The 17222-nt window shown below is 58.7% G+C and overlaps 1 protein-coding gene across 1 annotated transcript; it reads left to right on the top strand.

Annotated features, from left to right (window-relative positions):
• The first annotated feature begins 1100 nt into the window (after nucleotides 1-1100).
• On the top strand, nucleotides 1101-16480 carry COL9A2 (collagen type IX alpha 2 chain). Its single transcript, XM_045064282.1, has 32 exons — nucleotides 1101-1292; nucleotides 2493-2567; nucleotides 3875-3910; nucleotides 3995-4057; nucleotides 5474-5527; nucleotides 5641-5676; nucleotides 5789-5812; nucleotides 6094-6147; nucleotides 6478-6531; nucleotides 6636-6683; nucleotides 6890-6946; nucleotides 7060-7113; nucleotides 7405-7458; nucleotides 7827-7880; nucleotides 7978-8031; nucleotides 8149-8202; nucleotides 9332-9385; nucleotides 9817-9870; nucleotides 10102-10155; nucleotides 11071-11115; nucleotides 11458-11511; nucleotides 12156-12209; nucleotides 12502-12555; nucleotides 12642-12713; nucleotides 12976-13011; nucleotides 13114-13158; nucleotides 13254-13286; nucleotides 13463-13609; nucleotides 13864-13918; nucleotides 14225-14413; nucleotides 15200-15277; nucleotides 15707-16480. The coding sequence occupies exons 1-32, from the start codon at nucleotides 1221-1223 to the stop codon at nucleotides 15904-15906; spliced, it is 2067 nt and encodes a 688-aa protein (XP_044920217.1). The 5' UTR covers nucleotides 1101-1220; the 3' UTR covers nucleotides 15907-16480.
• The last annotated feature ends 742 nt before the right edge of the window (nucleotides 16481-17222 follow it).

Below are 17222 nucleotides of genomic sequence, written 5' to 3'. Positions count from 1 at the left end.
AGCTGACTACTTCATAAGGCATGATCTCATCCAATCTTCACAAAAACCCTGTAAGGTGGGGACTATCATTATCCCCTTTTACAGAGGAGGAAACAGACACTATCCAGTTTTAGGTGCCTGTGGTCTTAGTGACAGATTCCAAAGCACTTTACCAATATCGCTTAAGTGAATGAAAAGGAATTCTTAGAGACTGGGAGAGAGGAGATGCTGGGCAGGTGAGCTTTGGAAACTCTGAATAGGGGGATGGTGGTTTCATGAAGGTCACACACACACCCCGAGCCCCGCGAGAGAAAACCAGGCCCTTAGAGACTCCCGGGCCTAAAGAAGCTTCCGTGAAGCGACAGGAGAAGGAGGAGGGCTGGACCGTGGGGGCCTGGGCAGGGAAGGCTTCACGGAGAGAATGGCCAAGGGCAGCTCCAGGAGCAACGAAAACACAGTGCTTCAGGGGGCACTGAAGAGGGGCTGGGCCTCACCGGTGGCCTCCAAGAAGACTGAAATCCCAGCCTGGGGGAAGCAGGGAGGCGAGAGGGAGATGAGGGAGTTTGGAGGTAGGGCACAGACAACTCCGCTATGGAGTTGGCGGTGAAGCAAGAAGGAAGAGGTGGATGGGGGTGTTCCCGGGATGGCCGATCCAGGAAGGGCTTGCGTGGGTTTTCACACGGAAGAGGCCTGATGGTCTGTGGAATTGGGCGAGGTGGGTGGAGGCCTCTGCTCCAAGGTCTGCAGGACCGAAGACTCGCTCTCGGACGCCTGGGCCCTGGAGGAGAGACGACGGACCCAGGCCGGGGCTCTCGGGCAGAAGTGGCTGAGGACGGCTCAAGTGATCGGGCGCGGGCTGCGGGTCAGCGGGAAGGTGCCGGGCCCTGGAGGTCAGGCTGGAGGGAGACCTCGGACGGCCCTGCGCGTCCTCCCAGAGAAACCGGACCACGGTCTCAGTCCTGCGCCCCGGCGGCTCCTCGGACCTCAGAGGGTGGGCGCCGGCGGCGGGAGGGAGCGGGGCGGAGCTGGGCGCAGGGCGCCGGCCGCCCACCTCCGGCCCTCCTCCCCTGGCGCTCTCAGGTGACAGACCCCGCGGCCCCCGCCGCGCCCCGCCCCGCCGCATATTCCGGCCGCCCGGCCTGCCCAGTCGGAGAGCAGCCAGCGCCGCCGCGCCGGGAGCCTCTGCGGGCCGGTACGAGCGTGGACCTGGGCACCCGTCCTCCGCGACCCTGCTGCCCGCCATGGCCGCCGCGGCCGCCCCCCGCAGCCTCCTGCTGCTCCTCCAGGTGCTCGGGCTCGCCCTGGCGCAGGTGGTAAGTCCCGCGGCCGTCCCTGCGCGGGAGCCGGGGTGCGGGGAGTGGGGTTTAGGGTGAGGGACCCAGGAAGGCTGGTGAAGGGCTCGGCCTGTCTCCCCGCTCGCCTGGCAGGCACCCCCCGACCCCGGCTGGGCGCAGCCCCGAAGCGCCCGTCCCCTCCCTGGGTGCGCATGCAGGGCGCGCCCCGGTGCCGCGAAAGGAGGCAGACGAGCGGGGGAGCCGGAGGGACCCTGTCCGCCGACGCTCGGCCCAGCCTGGGACACGCAGCGTGGCCAGGAGCTGGATGGAGCCCGGTCCTGGCAGCCCCGAGAGCCCAGGTGGCGGGGGAGACAATGGTGCCCATTCACGGGGCTCCGGAGCCTCCGCCCCGCCTCCTCTCGGGGGGCGCCGGCTCCAGCCAGACGCCGCTTGGGCCGGGCTGCTGCCCCTAGGCCCCGCTCCGGCTCCCGCCCCAGTCGCGCTGCCGAGAGTCGTCGGGGGGATTGGGGGGCCTAATGGGCCGGGGGCACGACGGGGCTGGGCGCGGGCTCCAGGCTGGCACTTCTCGCCCAGGAGGGCGAGGGCACCTGGCGGGCGCAGACCCCCTGCCTGGGTCGGGCTGGTCCCCGCTAGAGGACAATCCAGGGGAGGACGGAGGAACGGTGCTGGGAGAGGGGTGCTCTGAGGGGAAGGGAGAACACACTTCCCTTCCCTACGTCCCCTCTCCCTGCGCCTCCCCCCCTTTCCTTTCGGGTTTACCCGCACTGGGGAGGGGTACCTGTTTTTCACCTAAAAAAAATAACACGAGCAACCCTTGATTGGAGCCAACCGTCTGCTGGGCACCGCCTCCCCTGCCAGCCGTGACTCCTTGCGCCATCAGCATCTCCATCTCTTCCCCACCGCACGGCGCGAGGGCAAGAGGTCCCGTGGAAGGAGGCGGGCGGCCCCAGCCCGGAGTCCCGGCTCCACCGCTTACTCTCCGCGATCATTCCTAATCTTTCTGAGCTTGTGTCCTCAACTGCAAACTGGGGCTCGTCCTAGTGTCCGCACCCCCGGTTCTGAGCATTCCGTAAGATGAATATACTTCGGGGTGCACAGTGCGGGATACAGCAGGTTCTCAGTTCAAAGAAGGACGCAGCTTTTTCCCGGAGAGGCTCACTGCTGGGACGCCCGGCTCCCTGCACAGTCTGAGGGCTGCACCCCTGTGTGTGTTTTCAGAGAGGTCCGCCCGGAGAACCGGGGCCCCCGGGCCCCCCAGGGCCGCCGGGAGTGCCTGGATCTGACGGCATCGACGTGAGTCTCTAACCTGGGACGGGAGGGGGAGGGAAGCTGCGGACAAAGGGAAACTTTGTGAGCCCGGGGGTGGGGGTGGGGGGCTGGAAGCCGCGGCGGTGGGGTCGGTGCCTACAGATGCAGCGCCCCCCTGTGGTGAGTAGGCGGCGCTGGCCTGCGCCACAAGGAGCCCGTTTGTTCTTGGAAAACCTCAAACCAGCCCTGAGATGGGGAGCCTGGAGCCCGTTATAGCCGCCCGCGGACAAGGAGCTGCTGTTACCGTCTGCCCGCCGGAGCTCCCAGCGATCCCTTATCCGCCACCCCTACTCTCCCGTCTTTTTTGGGACGGGAGACGCCTTAACATCTCGCTCTGCCCCCTGGCACATCCGGATGCTTCTTCAGGGTGGCTTGGAAGCCTTGGTCAGACCGCTGACCAGCCGAAGCTAGACTCCTGTCTCTCCCTTTGCATTTTTCTCCCCGATTTAGAACCAGCAGGCCTTGTTCCCTGCTCTCCCTAGCATGGGGAGGGTTAAATGCCTCATTCAGGAGGCTCCCCCGGGAGGCCAGCTCCATGTTTACCCGTCTGGACAGACTTCTATTTAACCTGGTGCGGGCCCCCCTTCCCCCCCAACACAGGGCGCTGGGTCCCGGCCAGGCTCTCTGGCTGTTGCAGACCCTGGACGGCTAGAAGGCCTCTCTGCGGTGGACTGGGACTCCACAGGCCATGTCTATCTGCCACCATGAGTCCTTTGTCGCTGGAGGAGGACGTCCTGCCTGCCTTGGGAACACATTGAGTCCGCCCCCTGCGCAGGCCCTCTCGGTCCTTGTCTTTGCCCCCATCTCTTCTTTTCCTGACCCCAATCCAAAAAAGAGGGGCTGCCCACCCAACTCTCCTCCCCTTCATGTTTTTCTGAAAGTCCCAAATTTCTCCCACATTTGACCAAATCCAAGAGGCACCTACTCTCTGAGGTAACTTGGAGCCGGCAGCCCTCTCTGCAGGCCTGTCACTGGCACCTCAGCAACACCTGTGTGCCTGTAACCCGCAAGCCTGTGGACAACCCCCTCTCCGACCTGGCTGCAGGTGGTCTCAATCCACCTAGGATTGGGGGTTTTTTAGTTTTGTTTGTTTTTTGTTTTTGTTTTGAGGGAAAGGAAGGTATTAAAATTTTTTTAAATTAAAAAAAAAAAAAAAAAAGCAAGGCTGAGGGGACCCGGGCAGAAGAAAAGAGGGTGAGGAGAGCAGCATGTGGGAAGAGCCAGGGCCTATATGTGTCCATTGGCCGTAGCACGAGCCACAGCGGGCTGTCTGACCAACTTGTATCTTTCAGGGTGACAAGGGGCCCCCGGGGAAAGCTGGCCCTCCGGTGAGTGCTTTTTCACCTTTGACCTTTGACCCTTCCAGTTCTTGGCCTCCTCTGGCTGATATGTGGCCCACCTCTGTCTTTAAGGGACCTAAGGGAGAGCCTGGCAAAGCGGGGCCAGATGGGCCTGACGGGAAGCCTGGGATTGATGTGAGTACCTGAGTGTCGGCTAAAGCACGTTTGGGGGGCGCCTATGTGGCTCAGTGGGTTAAAGCCTCTGCCTTTGGCTCCGGGTCATGATCTCAGGGTCCTGGGATCAAGCCCCACACTGAGCTCTCTGCTCAGCAGGGAGCTCAGTGCCCACCTCTCTGCCTGCCTCTCTGCCTACTTATGATCTCTCTCTGTCAAATAAATAAATAAAACTTTTACTAAATAAATAAATAAATAAATAAAGCAGGTTTGGGCTCCACTCACTGACTTCCAGAGCCCCATTCAGGCATCTTCCCTGCTCTCCTGTTCAGAGCAGGAAAGCAGGATGGAGACTGTAGAGCTATGAGTTCCCTTCACCTTTTTATGACCCATGACTTCACAGCTACCCCAGAAGCATGAGTCATGGGCACATGGGGGCCCAAAGAGGGGTTTCTGTTCACCTGTAGCCGATTTAGTCGGATGGAGCTGGCCTTTCTTTCCCCCTTCCCTGCCTTACCCTGCCCCCTCGCAGCCCCAGGAGCAACTCAGGAAAGGAAGATTATTGGCTGATACCACAGAATTCCCAGGGCCTCCAAGGTCATGAGCTTCTGGACACAGCCAGGACCGTTGGGACAGTCATCTGATTGAGGAATACACTTGGGTCCATCACTAAAAGATGGGAGGGAAAAGAGATCCCATGAAGTGCCTTTGTCCTGCTGTCTCAAGAGGGGTCACAGGGGCTATGAGCAGCCCCATGGCCTCTCCAGATTTTCCCAACCCTGCAAAAATTAAAAAGTACATGGCCTTGGGCATCTGGGTGGTTCAGTGGGTTAAGCCTCTGCCTTCGGCTCAGGTCATGATCTCGGGGTCCTGGGATCGAGCCCTGCATCGGGCTCTCTGCTCAGCAGGGACCCTGCTCCCCCCCCCCCACCGCCTGTCTCTCTGCCTAATAAATCTCTCTCTATCAAATAAATAAATAAAATCTTTAAAAAACAAAACAAAACAAAACATGGCCTTCCACTAGCACAATGGTTCTCACATGTATGCAGACAGGTGAACATGATTAACCCATTCTGCAGATGTGAACAATAAGGTTCAGGAAACGTTGCCAAGGGCAGATGTCAAGAAATGGCCCATCCAGATCTACATCTAGGTCTTCCAGGCTCCTAAACTGGGAGGTGTGAAGCCTATGCAGATAAATCTTTGGGCCTTGGTTTCTCATCTTTTGAAAAAGGGTAATCGTTCTGCCTGCTTGCCTCCCAGAGTTGCTGTGGGAACGGGGGGAAGAGAAAACAAGGTGTTGAGGCCCCTCGTCCTTCATGGAGTGGGGTAAAAGGCAGCTTGGTCCCACCCAGGAGTGATCTCAGGCCCTGGCTTGTCCCATGTTTCAGGGGTCAGGTTTGCCCTTCACTGATCTACCTTCTTCTTCTTCCTCAGGGTCTAACTGGAGCCAAGGGGGAGCCTGGCCCCATGGGGATCCCTGGAGTCAAGGTTAGTGGCCTGCTGGGGGCTTGGCTTGGGCAGTCTTAGGGAGGGTCTATAGTTAAGAGGAGGGGGGGACACAGGAGACCCCAGCCTCTGAACCTCTCCCATTGCTCTTTCAGGGCCAGCCCGGTCTCCCAGGTCCCCCTGGTCTACCAGTGAGTGTAATCTGCAAGGATTTCAAGGAACCCTTGGCGGGGGGTGGGGTAGGGGGGGCAGGGGGACTTGCAGAAGGAGCCATGAACCTAATCTCCTTTCCTTCTGTCCCAGGGCCCTGGCTTTGCTGGACCTCCTGTAAGTCCTCTTGGATAGGGCAGGGCCCCTGGGACTCTTGGGGAAGGAAACAGAAGTGCTTTGGGGGGACTGGCCATCCAGGGGAGGGGCCAGCACACTGTGATGGTGTCAGGAATGGGCAGACGTGCCCGAGAACTCTGGGCCAGCCACACTCGTCCTGTCTGCAGGCCCTGGGGTTCTCTGGTCTTGGGTGCAAAGTAAAAGTGGGGAAGGGGCTTATCGTTGTGTCGGGGTGGGCTAACCCTCCGAGGCAGCCTGGCCAGTGATGCCTCTGCTCTTAGGGGCCACCCGGACCTGTTGGCCTCCCAGGCGAGATTGGAGTCACAGGCCCTAAGGTGAGCCCCAGCCATCCCTCTGCTCACTCCGCCTCCTGCCCTTTAACTCCAAGCTGGCAAGCTGGGTAGTCTCGCCAGTAGCTCCTGGGCCTCCTTCTGGCCAGCAGAGGGGTCTTCTAGGTCTGGGGCAGAACCCCCTCCTGCTGAGCCCACACGCCTCTAGGTCTTTCAGGGAAACCAAGGGCTGGGGCCATCCCAGATCACAGAAAGTGACCTGGAGGATAGGGTTAGCAGGGACCTGGGGGTGGGGGGTGGATGGAAGATGGGGAAGGGAGAATGCAGGAATGGCAGAGCCAGGTGGGAATATGATTTGGCCCCTCTTGCTTCCAGGGGGATCCTGGGCCAGAGGGGCCATCGGGGCCCCCGGGGCCACCCGGCAAACCGGTAAGTGTCCTCAAACTTCCCACGTGGGTAAGAACAAGGGTCTCTGGCACAAACCCGGGGTGGAAGATTCGGGTCGGGCTCCATCTTCATACATCTCCTCTCAGGGCCGACCTGGAACCATCCAGGGCCTGGAAGGCAGCGCGGAATTCTTGGTGAGGAGGCTGTGGGGCGGGGCTCATGGGAGGAAGGGGTGGGTCCTCTTCCGAGGTAGAGTCGGGGCGCTGCGGAGGGGCTGCGGCACAGAGGTTCCACCAAGTCGGGTGAGAGGAAGATCTGGGAGTTGGCAAGCTGGGGCAGCACTGCCCAGCCGACCTGAGCAGGCCGGTGAGCACAGAACCCGGTGGGATTTTCTTTCCAGTGTCCAACCAACTGTCCAGCGGGGGTGAAAGGCCCCCCAGGGCTGCAGGGAGTGAAGGTAAGCCACTGGCGCGAGTCTTTGTGGGGGGCAGAGCAGGTGTTTGGTCTTTGTGGGGGGCAGAGCAGGTGTTTGGGAGGGGACCCCACATGGACTTCCCTCCTTCCCTCCAGGGGCATCCTGGCAAACGTGGGGTTCTGGGAGATCCTGGCCGCCAGGGGAAGCCGGTGAGTGTGTAGGAAGAGGACCTAACCAGAGCCTGCCTTCCCTTCTTCCTCCCTTCTCCTTCCCCTGTGAGTCTCTGGGGACTGAGCTTTGAGCTGAGAGGCAGGAGGCCTATGTTCCAGGTCCTTTTGCCCCAGGCAAATGTCCTTTCTGTCCCCTAGAACCCAAGGGCCTACATGGGTTCTAGGGTCCTTCCTGTCTGCTTTCTCTGGGAAGGGGACGGTATCTTTGGTTGTCTGTATGTTTGTCTCTCCATCTGCCTGCCTGTCTGATCACTCATTCCCGCCCCATAGGGTCCCAAAGGAGATGTGGGTGCCTCCGGAGAGCAAGGCATCCCTGGACCGCCGGTAAGGAACACTTCCCCCCGGCCCTCCCCTCTCCATCCCAGGAGATCTTAGTGGAGCCATTCCCAGGGTCTGGCCTCCAACCTGTAGAAGAAACACCTGTGTCCAGTTGGCATGTCTCCCGGTGGGGAGGGAACTAAGGCTTTCAGCCAGAAGACCCAACCAAGGCCCTGGCTTTACCACTGCCCCCCCCACCCGAGTGACCCTGGTGAGCCCCTCCCCCATTGCTGAGCCTCAGGATCCCCTCTCTGAGATAAGGACTATGCTGCCTGCCTCCTAGGGGCATTGTGAAGATCAGGGGTGGGGATCAAAGAAGATATGGTGAAGTGGGCCTTGAAATTGCCATTGCTGTCATTCTTCTGTCTTGACAGGGTCCCCAGGGCATCAGGGGCTACCCGGGCATGGAGGGACCCAAAGGAGAGACGGTAAGTAAGTAGGGCATGGAATGCAAGGGTTGTCACGACCAGCGCTCTGGCCTCTGGGGTCAAGCCTGGACTGACTGTGACCCTTTCCTCTCCCCAGGGTCCTCGTGGGTACAAAGGCATGGTGGGCTCCATTGGTGCCTCTGGGTCACCAGTAAGTATCCTCTTGCTCCTGCACACATACCTCCTCCTGCTGGAGCTCCTGGGGCTGCAAAGGGAATGTGGCTCCCCGGAGCCCATGTGATCTAAATTCGTTTGTTCTTCTTGCCAGGGTGAGGAAGGTCCACGGGGGCCACCAGGCCGAGCAGGGGAGAAGGGCGATGTGGTAAGTACTCAGCAACCCCTTGTCCAGTCAGGGGCCCTAGAGAGTCCTGGGAGAGGCTCAGCTCCCCCGCAGGGCTCATGTGTGAGTGGGTGCGTGCATTAGCCTGTGTGTCTTTGAGGCTGCATGTGTGCGAGTCTGTGCTACTCTGTGTCTGTGTGGCTGCATGAGTGTGTGTGCGAGCATTACTCTGTGTGTCTGTGCAGGTGAGTGACCAGTGTGGGGCAGGAGCCTCTGTGCTAGGGGCCCAGTCACCCCACCAGCCCCCACTCCTGCAAGCCCAGCCTGTGCTGATCAAACTCACTTTGGGAGAAGCCATGGGATCCCGTCCCAAGCTCGTAGCAACCAGACAATGAAATTCCAGCGAATCAGCCATGGGGCTAATGGGATTTGGTCCACATCCCAATTCTCTTAACTTTTTTTTTTTAATTAATATACTTCATTCCTGAGAAGTTTTGAGTTTATAGAAAAATTGAGCAGAAAGTAGCCTTTTTATTTATTATGGAACTTTTTAACATACTTAAAAGTAGAGATTTATATAATGAACCTCCATATTCTTGTCTCCCCAAATTGACATTTTGCCACCACTGTTGCTCATATTTTCAAGCAAATTCCTTAATATCATGTCATTTATCCCTAAATACTTCTGTATGCCTCTCTTAAAAACAAGGACTTTTCCTCCTATAATGCCAGTATCTTTATTATCATACCAACAACATTATCAATGATTCCTTAATATCAGCAAATAACCAGTCTGTATCCCGTGTTTCCCAGGTACCTCAAAAATGTCTTTTCATGGTTCTTGTTCAAATCAAGACCCAAACAAAGTCCACGCATTGTATTTAGTTGTTGTATTTCTTCAATAAGTGGTGCTCAGAGCTCAGGTGAGGGAGGTCTCAGTGAGCACTGGATTCTTCCCCTGCACTGCCCAGCCTGGCCTAGGCCCAGGTCCATCAGCTCAGCACTGACCTCGACTCCCTCCCAGGCCTCTCTCCTCCAGCCCCTGCAGTGTGGGTTATTCCAAGAGGGATCCTGGGACCTGGAGGTCACTCTTTTCAGCTGCTTCCCTCTCTGAACAGGCAAATGGGGGTTCAGCATCCTGAAGGTGACCTCATTTCTATCTACTTTGCAGGGCAGCCAAGGTGTTCAAGGACCCCAGGGAATAACAGGCCCAAAGGGAGCAACTGTAAGTGGCCTGGGCCTATCCAGACAGAGAGCAGGGTCAGCTCTGTCCAAGCTCTTAGAGGATGAGGAGCCTGGGACTGTAGACTGAACTCTTTTGCAGGCGGGCTGCTCTATGACCTTGGGAAATGTCCTCTTGCTGTGCCTTACTTCTTTCACCTGTAAATAGGGCATGTGGTGATGTAGTAGAGGTTTGGGGAAGCTTGTGGCCATCTGGAACACCTATCACCCACACAGAGGAAGGACTGTGGTCCATTCCCCAAAATCCTCTTCCCTTTTCTGCTCCCTTCTCCCAGTTGGCTGGTGGGGGTTCTCGAGATAACCAGACCCACTTCTGACCTGCACACAGCAGCTGTCACAGAGGGATACGGCTGGGCAGCCTGACCCCAGGCATCTCCTCACTGTGAGTCTCCCTTTAACTTTTCTTCTGAGCAGGGCCCTCCAGGCATCGACGGCAAGGACGGGACCCCAGGCACACCTGGCATGAAGGTAGGTGTGGAGACTGCTGGTTGGTCGCGGAGGGTCAGGGCCCCTCCCGGCTCAGGCCCTGAGTCTCATCACACGGATCCCAGAGACCTAGGAGACTGAGATCCTCAAGCGTGTCACTGACACATCCCTCCTCACCTCTGGGCCTCAGTTTCCCTACTTGCACTTGGGTTGAAGCCATGGGCTCTCTAGCTGGAGCTTTCACTTGTGCCTCTGGTTCTCTGTCTCTCCCAGGGCAGTGCAGGACAGGCGGGGCGGCCGGGAAACCAAGGCCACCAGGGCCTAGCGGTGAGTGTGGGGTGGAGCACCGGGGGCTGCCCCATGGGCAACTTGCTTCTCCTCCTCCATGTTGCCCACTTCCCCATGGTGGGATGAGTGGCTGATGAGGCGGAAATCCACAAACCCAGGGTCCTTGCTGTCGTCCCTTGTCCCTACCCAGCCCAGGCCTCATCACCACCTCTGTGGCCTCTGGCCTAGCTTAGGCCTCTTCATTTGGACAGTTTCTCCAGCCTTCTCCTGGACCCTTCTAGTTCTCCATGTTGGCTGCTTCCTGCTCCAGCACCTTCCATGGCCCTCTTTGCCTCCAGGAGAGTCATTCCATCCAGTCATCCAAGAAGCAGTTACTGAGTCCCCAAACCACAATGCTTGTCCTCACAGCTCATCTTCACATTCAAGGACCACCACAATCTGACCCCACCCTAGCCTTCCATCCTCATCAGCCACTGTGCCTCTGGGTCCTCTCCTTTCCCCACACGGCCTTGCCTTTTCTACCCCCACGCCTTCAGGCCTTTGCGGGTGCCTCTGCCTGGAATGCCCTTCCCCATCTCTCTCGGCCTTCCACCTCCATTGCACACCTTCTGGGAGCCCAGTCCGTGGGAGCCCCCCTCCCTCCCTGCTGGGGGTATTGAGGCCAAAGCCAGATATCACACCCAGGTGCAGACCATGTTCCCATATCGCATGTGCCTGTGAGCGCGGGGTGTTCCTCTTCGCCCCATAGACTATATGTATGTATAGGCTCCCGTATACACAGGGCTCAGGGCATGGTCAAGTTTGTGATGCCATGGCTGGGCCTTCTGCTGTTTGGTTTCAACAGGCCAGCGCTGAAGAAGAGGGGGAATCTGGATTGGGGGTGGAAGGTAAAGCAGCAGGTGTCTGGGGCTCCCCAATGCCGGGGGAGAAACTGATATCAACTTCTTTCTCCAGGGTGTGCCAGGCCAGCCCGGGACAAAAGGAGGTCCAGGAGACAAGGTAAGGTGACTCCAAGCTGGGGACAGATTTGGCTTCATATCAGCAAGGGAGCCTGCAGGCAGGGTCCAGGGGTAATGGCTAAAAGACTGCAAGACCCGGGCCTCACCCCAGGTTCAAAGGCATGGCCTGGACACAAATCCCTTGGGCCTAACCACCTCCCTCCTGTTGCTTCCCCCCAACCTCTGTGGAGATAGGATGGCATGGACCTGACCAAGAATACTTTCTACCCAAGTCATGTGGTTCTAGATTCTGTTTAGTGTTGAACAGCCTTCTCCAAGGTCAAGGGCTTGACTGTCCCTGCTCCCTCCCCCAGACTCACCTTAAACCTGTGTTTTCCTGCAGGGTGAACCAGGCCAGCAGGGCCTCCCTGGATTCTCTGGTCCTCCTGGGAAGGAGGTAAGTGTCCTTCCCCTGACACAGGCTTTTGCTTTGGTCTCCCTCCCAGGCCTGAAGACCCTGCACCAGCATGGGGACCTGAGTGAGAGTGTGGGTGAAGCCCTAGTTTTGGGGGTGATCAGGAAGCTAGTCTGGGTTGTGCCACTGACCCACTGACCCACTGATCCGGGGACACTCCCTTTTCCTCTCCGGGTCTTTGTTTCTCTATGTACAATGCAGTGATGGTGGGGATTGCTTCTGCCCCGTATGGGCATGATCTGTTCAGATAGCCAAGCTGACTGGGGCGAAGAATCCAGCAGAGTCATTCATTCATTCATTCTTTCCATAAACATTCACCAAATCCCCGCAACATTTTAGATGCTGAGATAGTCTCCTACTCAGACAGAGCTTTCAGTTTGGTGAAAAAGATCTTAAATATATGATCACATGATGACTGACTACAACTGTGTGGGGTCCTACTGAAGGAAAAGTACGGGGACCCTAAGAACAGGGGATAAGGGATGGCTTCCCTGAGGAAGTGAGTTAGCTGAGACCCAGGTTGGATACGGGGTTAGTTAGGCTGCCGTGGAACCCAGCAGGTTCCATGGCGGTGGTGGGGGGCGGGGCACCAGGCCTATTGCTCTTTCCCAATTTCTGTCCCTCAGGGAGAGCCAGGACCTCAAGGAGAAATCGGACCCCGAGGCATCATAGGGCAGAAGGTAACAGTGGTTCCCCCTCCCCCAGGGGCCTTTGCAGCAGTTGGCACTACTAGACCCAGGATCTGGGTCCCCTCAATGGCTCCAGCACCTGCCTAGTCCTGCCCAGCCTATGTGAGGCCTTCCCACAAAGGCCCCAGTCTGCTGGTCTGTGAAGTGGAGCAAGGGACCTCCGTGCTGGGAGGACAGGAATGGAGGGCATCCTGGCCAGCAGGGGCTGGGGGCTGGAGAGGGGGTGGAGGAGGGGGGTGCCCCTGCTGAAAGTCCTTGGATCATCCTTTTCTTTCTGTTTCAGGGTGACCAGGGTGAGAGAGGGCCTGTGGGGCAGCCAGGCCCTCAAGGACGGCAGGTTAGTGGAGGCCAGCTGTGAGGGGCAGTGGGGAGCAGGTCTGGGCACCTCATTTGATTTCCTGCTCTGGATTCTTTTCTCCTCAGGGACCCAAAGGGGAGCAAGGCCCCCCCGGAATTCCAGGGCCCCAAGGCTTGCCAGGCATCAAGGGAGACAAGGTACCAAACGGGGTTGGAAAATACCTGAAAAGAAGCCCCAAGTCCTGAGAGCGGGGTGGGGGTGGTGGTGGGGGAGAGAGGGCATGGGGCTGGTAGGTACTTCCTGAGCCCTCCAGGGCTAGAGCGGGTCCCGCGCAGCCCTGCGGGAGCGAGGCGGAGCTGCAGAGGGGTGTGGCCAGGACCGGGGTTTGCGGGAACCCCAGTGGGCAGCGGTCCGGGGAGAGGGGAACTCAGCAAGCCCCTGACTCCCCGCTTGCTGCAGGGCTCCCCAGGGAAGACCGGACCCCGCGGCAGCGTGGTGAGTACCAGCGCCTCCCTTACCCACATCCCGGGAGGCGTGTGGGGCGGCGGCGGCGGGCAGGGGTCCCCGGTACCCTGACTCGCTGTGCTTCCTTTGCAGGGCGACCCGGGGGTGGCCGGCCTCCGGGGAGAGAAAGGCGAGAAGGTGAGCCGGCTGCGCCGGGACGGGCGGCGGGACGGGGGCAGGGGGCGGACCCCAGGGCTTCCGCGGGTCGTGACAGAGCTGCCTTGTGTCTGCAGGGCGAGTCTGGCGAGCCGGGGCCCAAGGGACAGGTGAGTCCAGCCCCTGTCCCGCAGCCTCTCCTTACCCCCGCCGCCGCTGTTTCTGACCAGCTCCCCTCCCCGCCAACCCCCCTCCCCGCCAACCCCCCTCCCCGCCAACCTCCACTCCCCCGCACCGCGGTCTCATCCCCGCTATGGACCCCCCCACCCCCAACCCCCTTCCGCAGCAAGGAGTCCGCGGAGAACCCGGCTACCCGGGCCCCAGCGGGGATGCGGGCGCCCCAGGGGTGCAGGGCTACCCCGGGCCCCCCGGCCCTCGAGGACTGGTTGGAGACCGAGGCCTGCCCGGACTGCCCGGGAGACAGGGAGTGGCGGTGAGTGGGCCCCGCCGAGCGGGGAGCCCGTGGGGGGAATCCCTTTGCGGGTCCTGCTGATCCCCCAAAGGCAGGGAGTTTCTGGAGCCAGCTGGCTTCCCCGAGGCGGGTTCCAGGCCCCACAACGGGCAGGCGGGGGGGGGGGGGGACGGGGTGTGGCAGGAGGGATTTTAGTCCGATGGTGCATGGACTTCTGGTGGGAGCATGGGGGGCCAGCCAGGGGCTTCTTCCTGGAAGGCCTTGTCCGCCCGCAGGGTCGAGATGCCAGCGACCAGCACATTGTGACCGTGATGATGAAGATGATGCAAGGTGAGAGGGCGCGGCAACCCCTCCTCTTCCCAATCCAAGTCCGCGCAGTGCCACCCTTCAGCAGCTTCTCCGAGTGGTCTTGCCCAAGGGGCTGCAGGCCCAGGTACTCATTCCAGCTTTGCTTCGAGAGGCCGGGATCCTCTGTACATCTCCGGCCTCCCTGGATCTTTCCGCAGACCGTGGAGGAAGGGGAGATGAAACACACAGCTTTTGCCTCTGCACATCCAGGGGCTGGGCCTAGGGATGCTCTGTTTAACGGAGCTGACCCCCATGCCACAGACCTCTCATCTCCCTCCCCTCCTCCAGAGCAACTGGCAGAGGTCGCTGTGAGTGCCAAGCGGGAGGCCCTGGGTTCAGTCGGGATGGTGGGTCCTCCAGGACCTCCTGGGCCTCCTGGGTATCCAGGCAAGCAGGGACCCCATGGGCACCCTGGCCCTCGGGGTGTCCCTGGCATCGTGGGAGCCATGGGTCAGATTGGCAACACAGGGCCCAAGGGTGAGTGCTGTTCTGTGGTGGGAGTGGGGGCTGGGCGGTGTGGACTAGGCCAAGGCCGTTTGGGTTGGGTTATGGGTTATGTGGACTGATGGCTCCGCCTCTTGTTTTCTCTTTCATCATCCCCGGTCTCAGGATGAGGTACACTTTCCCCCATTCCCACAGCAAAGTTTTCCAGAAGTCCTATGTGACTCCTGGGCTTGCTTTCTCAGTAGCAAATTGATGGAAATAAATGTATTATTTTATAACCTGGGTTTTTTTTTTGGGGGGGGGGGTTGTTTTGTTACAGATCTGCTTAGTGGTGCCCCATAAACATCATTCTGTGCCTCTGGAAGCCCAGAGGCAGGTCAGCAATGTAGTGAAGCAAGCAAACTCGAGTCACAAGACAGCTATCTGTCTAGACTCTACTACTTTGTCCTTGTAGACTTGGACAATTTACCTGATAATCTCCCTGAACCTTAGATTTATCATCTGTAAAATGGGGGATTTAATAACAACCACCTCATAGCATTGTGCTGAGGGTTACATGTGGGGGTAATTTATGTAGAGTTGGCACATAGTAAATGCTATAGTTATTATTAGATGCTTTCCTGTAATGAACTTGATTGGCTGTCACCTTCCATCCTGCCTGGACCTTCCTTTATTTAACTGCAGACATTTCCAACTTTCCCCTAGTATAAACTAGCACAAACCAGGAATAATTGCTGTATGAAATAGAAATGAAATAGCAACCAAAGTAGGAAAAAAACATTCTCCAGTTCTGAAAAATGACCGCTTCTTTCTTGACAGGAAAGCGCGGAGAGAAGGGTGACCAGGGAGAGATGGGGCGCGGGCACCCTGGGATGCCAGGGCCCCCGGGGATCCCAGGTAAGACTTTGACCCTGCCTAGCAGCCCTGGCCCTCAGCTCTGGGATTCCTGACCCGCAGATGCCTGGGTCTCTGCCATGGAGGCCTCCTGCTTGGCCATCTCAGTCCCATGCCTCCAGCTTTGGCGTTCCTTTGAGGCACCCAAGGAGCACTGGGTGGGGTCTGGCTGGGAACTGGAGCACTGAGATGCTGAGGAATTCCTGGCTTGCACCAAAATCTGCTTCATGGAGGAAAATGAGAAGGCATTTGCTCCCCAAACTCACTGAATGGGAGTTGGGAGTGATGGACAATGTCATGCGACTCTCAGACCCTGTGTCTAGGCCTCAGTCTCGATCTCATCCGGTCCCCACCGCCCTGAAAAACGGGACTTGGAATCCTATGGCTGAGACAGGAGAAGGCCTTGATGTCTTGGTCTTCTCCCTTTTACAGGACTCCCTGGCCGGCCCGGCCAGGCAATCAACGGCAAGGATGGAGCTCGAGGGTCCCCAGGGGCTGCGGGAGAAGCAGGCCGGCCAGGCCTGCCAGGCCCCGTGGGGCTGCCAGGCTTCTGTGAGCCTGCAGCCTGCCTTGGAGCCTCAGCCTATGCCTCCGCACGCCTCACGGAACCTGGATCCATCAAAGGGCCATGAGCACGAGGCCAGGATAGAGCCTGGCGGGCATCCCGGGGGGAAAGGACTGGGTTCCCTCTGGGTGGACATGCATCCCAGCCCTCAGACCAGGAAGCCAGCCTCCCCAGGACCTTCCATCTTGGACCCTGGGGTTCTGAGAAAAAGGAAATTCTAGAATCTGGGGGAAGGGAAGGGAGGGCATGGAAATGAGAAGGTGAGGCCAACAGACAGGGCAAGTGTCACGGGAGAGTCCCAGCTCCAAAGGGATGGGTGGCTTTCCTTCCCAGAGCCCAACTCAGAAGTTACCAAAACAAATGTCTCCTTAATCTTGCCATCCTCCAGTGGCCGTCCTCTTTGGGGTGGGTGTACTGAGGTCTCTGACGGTCGCTGATCCCACCTCCTTCCCCTGGACTTGCTGGGTGACTGCTGGTGGGTGACTACCCTGAGGTGGCTGTCCTGAAGCCAGCCCCACTACTTCCTCCCTGCCTCCCTCCCATCTGAGTATTTAAACACCCATCCCCCTTCTCTTCCTGGCATGACCCCCTCCCACCCACCCACCCTGAATCCATCCCGGCCTTTCTGTAAATAAAAGCCCCTGACTTGGGTACAAACTAGGATGGGAGTTGCTGGGCTTCAATCCTGGTGGACCCAGGGTGGTGGGCTGTCACTGGGCCACCATTGTCTGGGCGGGATGGTCAGGGGCTCCTCAAGGGGAGACATGTACCTTCCTCTGGGCACACCCTGAACTGTGAGCTTGAGGACAGCATGCTGCCTTTGAGGAAGGTCTGTGGGAAGGACCTGGGCTGGAGTCAGGATGTGACCTGCTGTGTAACTTTGGCAGATCCCTTCACAGCCTTGGTATGGCTCCGCAGGAACTCAGCTGTGTCCCAGTAGGACACACCCAGGGTCTTGCCAGGGCCCAGCACACAGAAGGTCCTCCTGAGACCCAGCATGCACCATACGCTGGCCCTGGGGAGGAACTGGTTGTGCAAGACTCAAAGACTTGGTTTTTGCCTTCAGGGGTTCGCAGGTCTGTGGGACCTGGATGATAGCAGAAGTGACATGCATTCACGCCACACTCACTCGGGGCGTCTAGGGGAGACTGGCTCAGATCTGATGGGTACCTCTGCACACACTCCCACACATAGCTTTGTAGGCCATCAAAGCTGCTTGGAGCAGCAGGAGGGGCAGGCAATGGAGGATGGGCACCTCGGACTCATGCAAGGATGGGAACTTTTCATATTCAGGGAGTAACCAGCCCTCATGCGCCTATTACTGATTCGGGCATTTGTTCCCAAAGGAAGCATTCTGCAGGTCTCAGCCCCTCCTGAAGGCAT

This window comes from Mustela putorius, unplaced genomic scaffold, assembly GCF_011764305.1.
Source record: "Mustela putorius furo isolate JIRA1106 unplaced genomic scaffold, ASM1176430v1.1 tig00003853_pilon_pilon_pilon, whole genome shotgun sequence".
NCBI lineage: Eukaryota > Metazoa > Chordata > Mammalia > Carnivora > Mustelidae > Mustela > Mustela putorius.
Note: the sequence above shows the minus strand (reverse complement) of the source record. Positions and strands in the feature narration are given on the sequence as shown.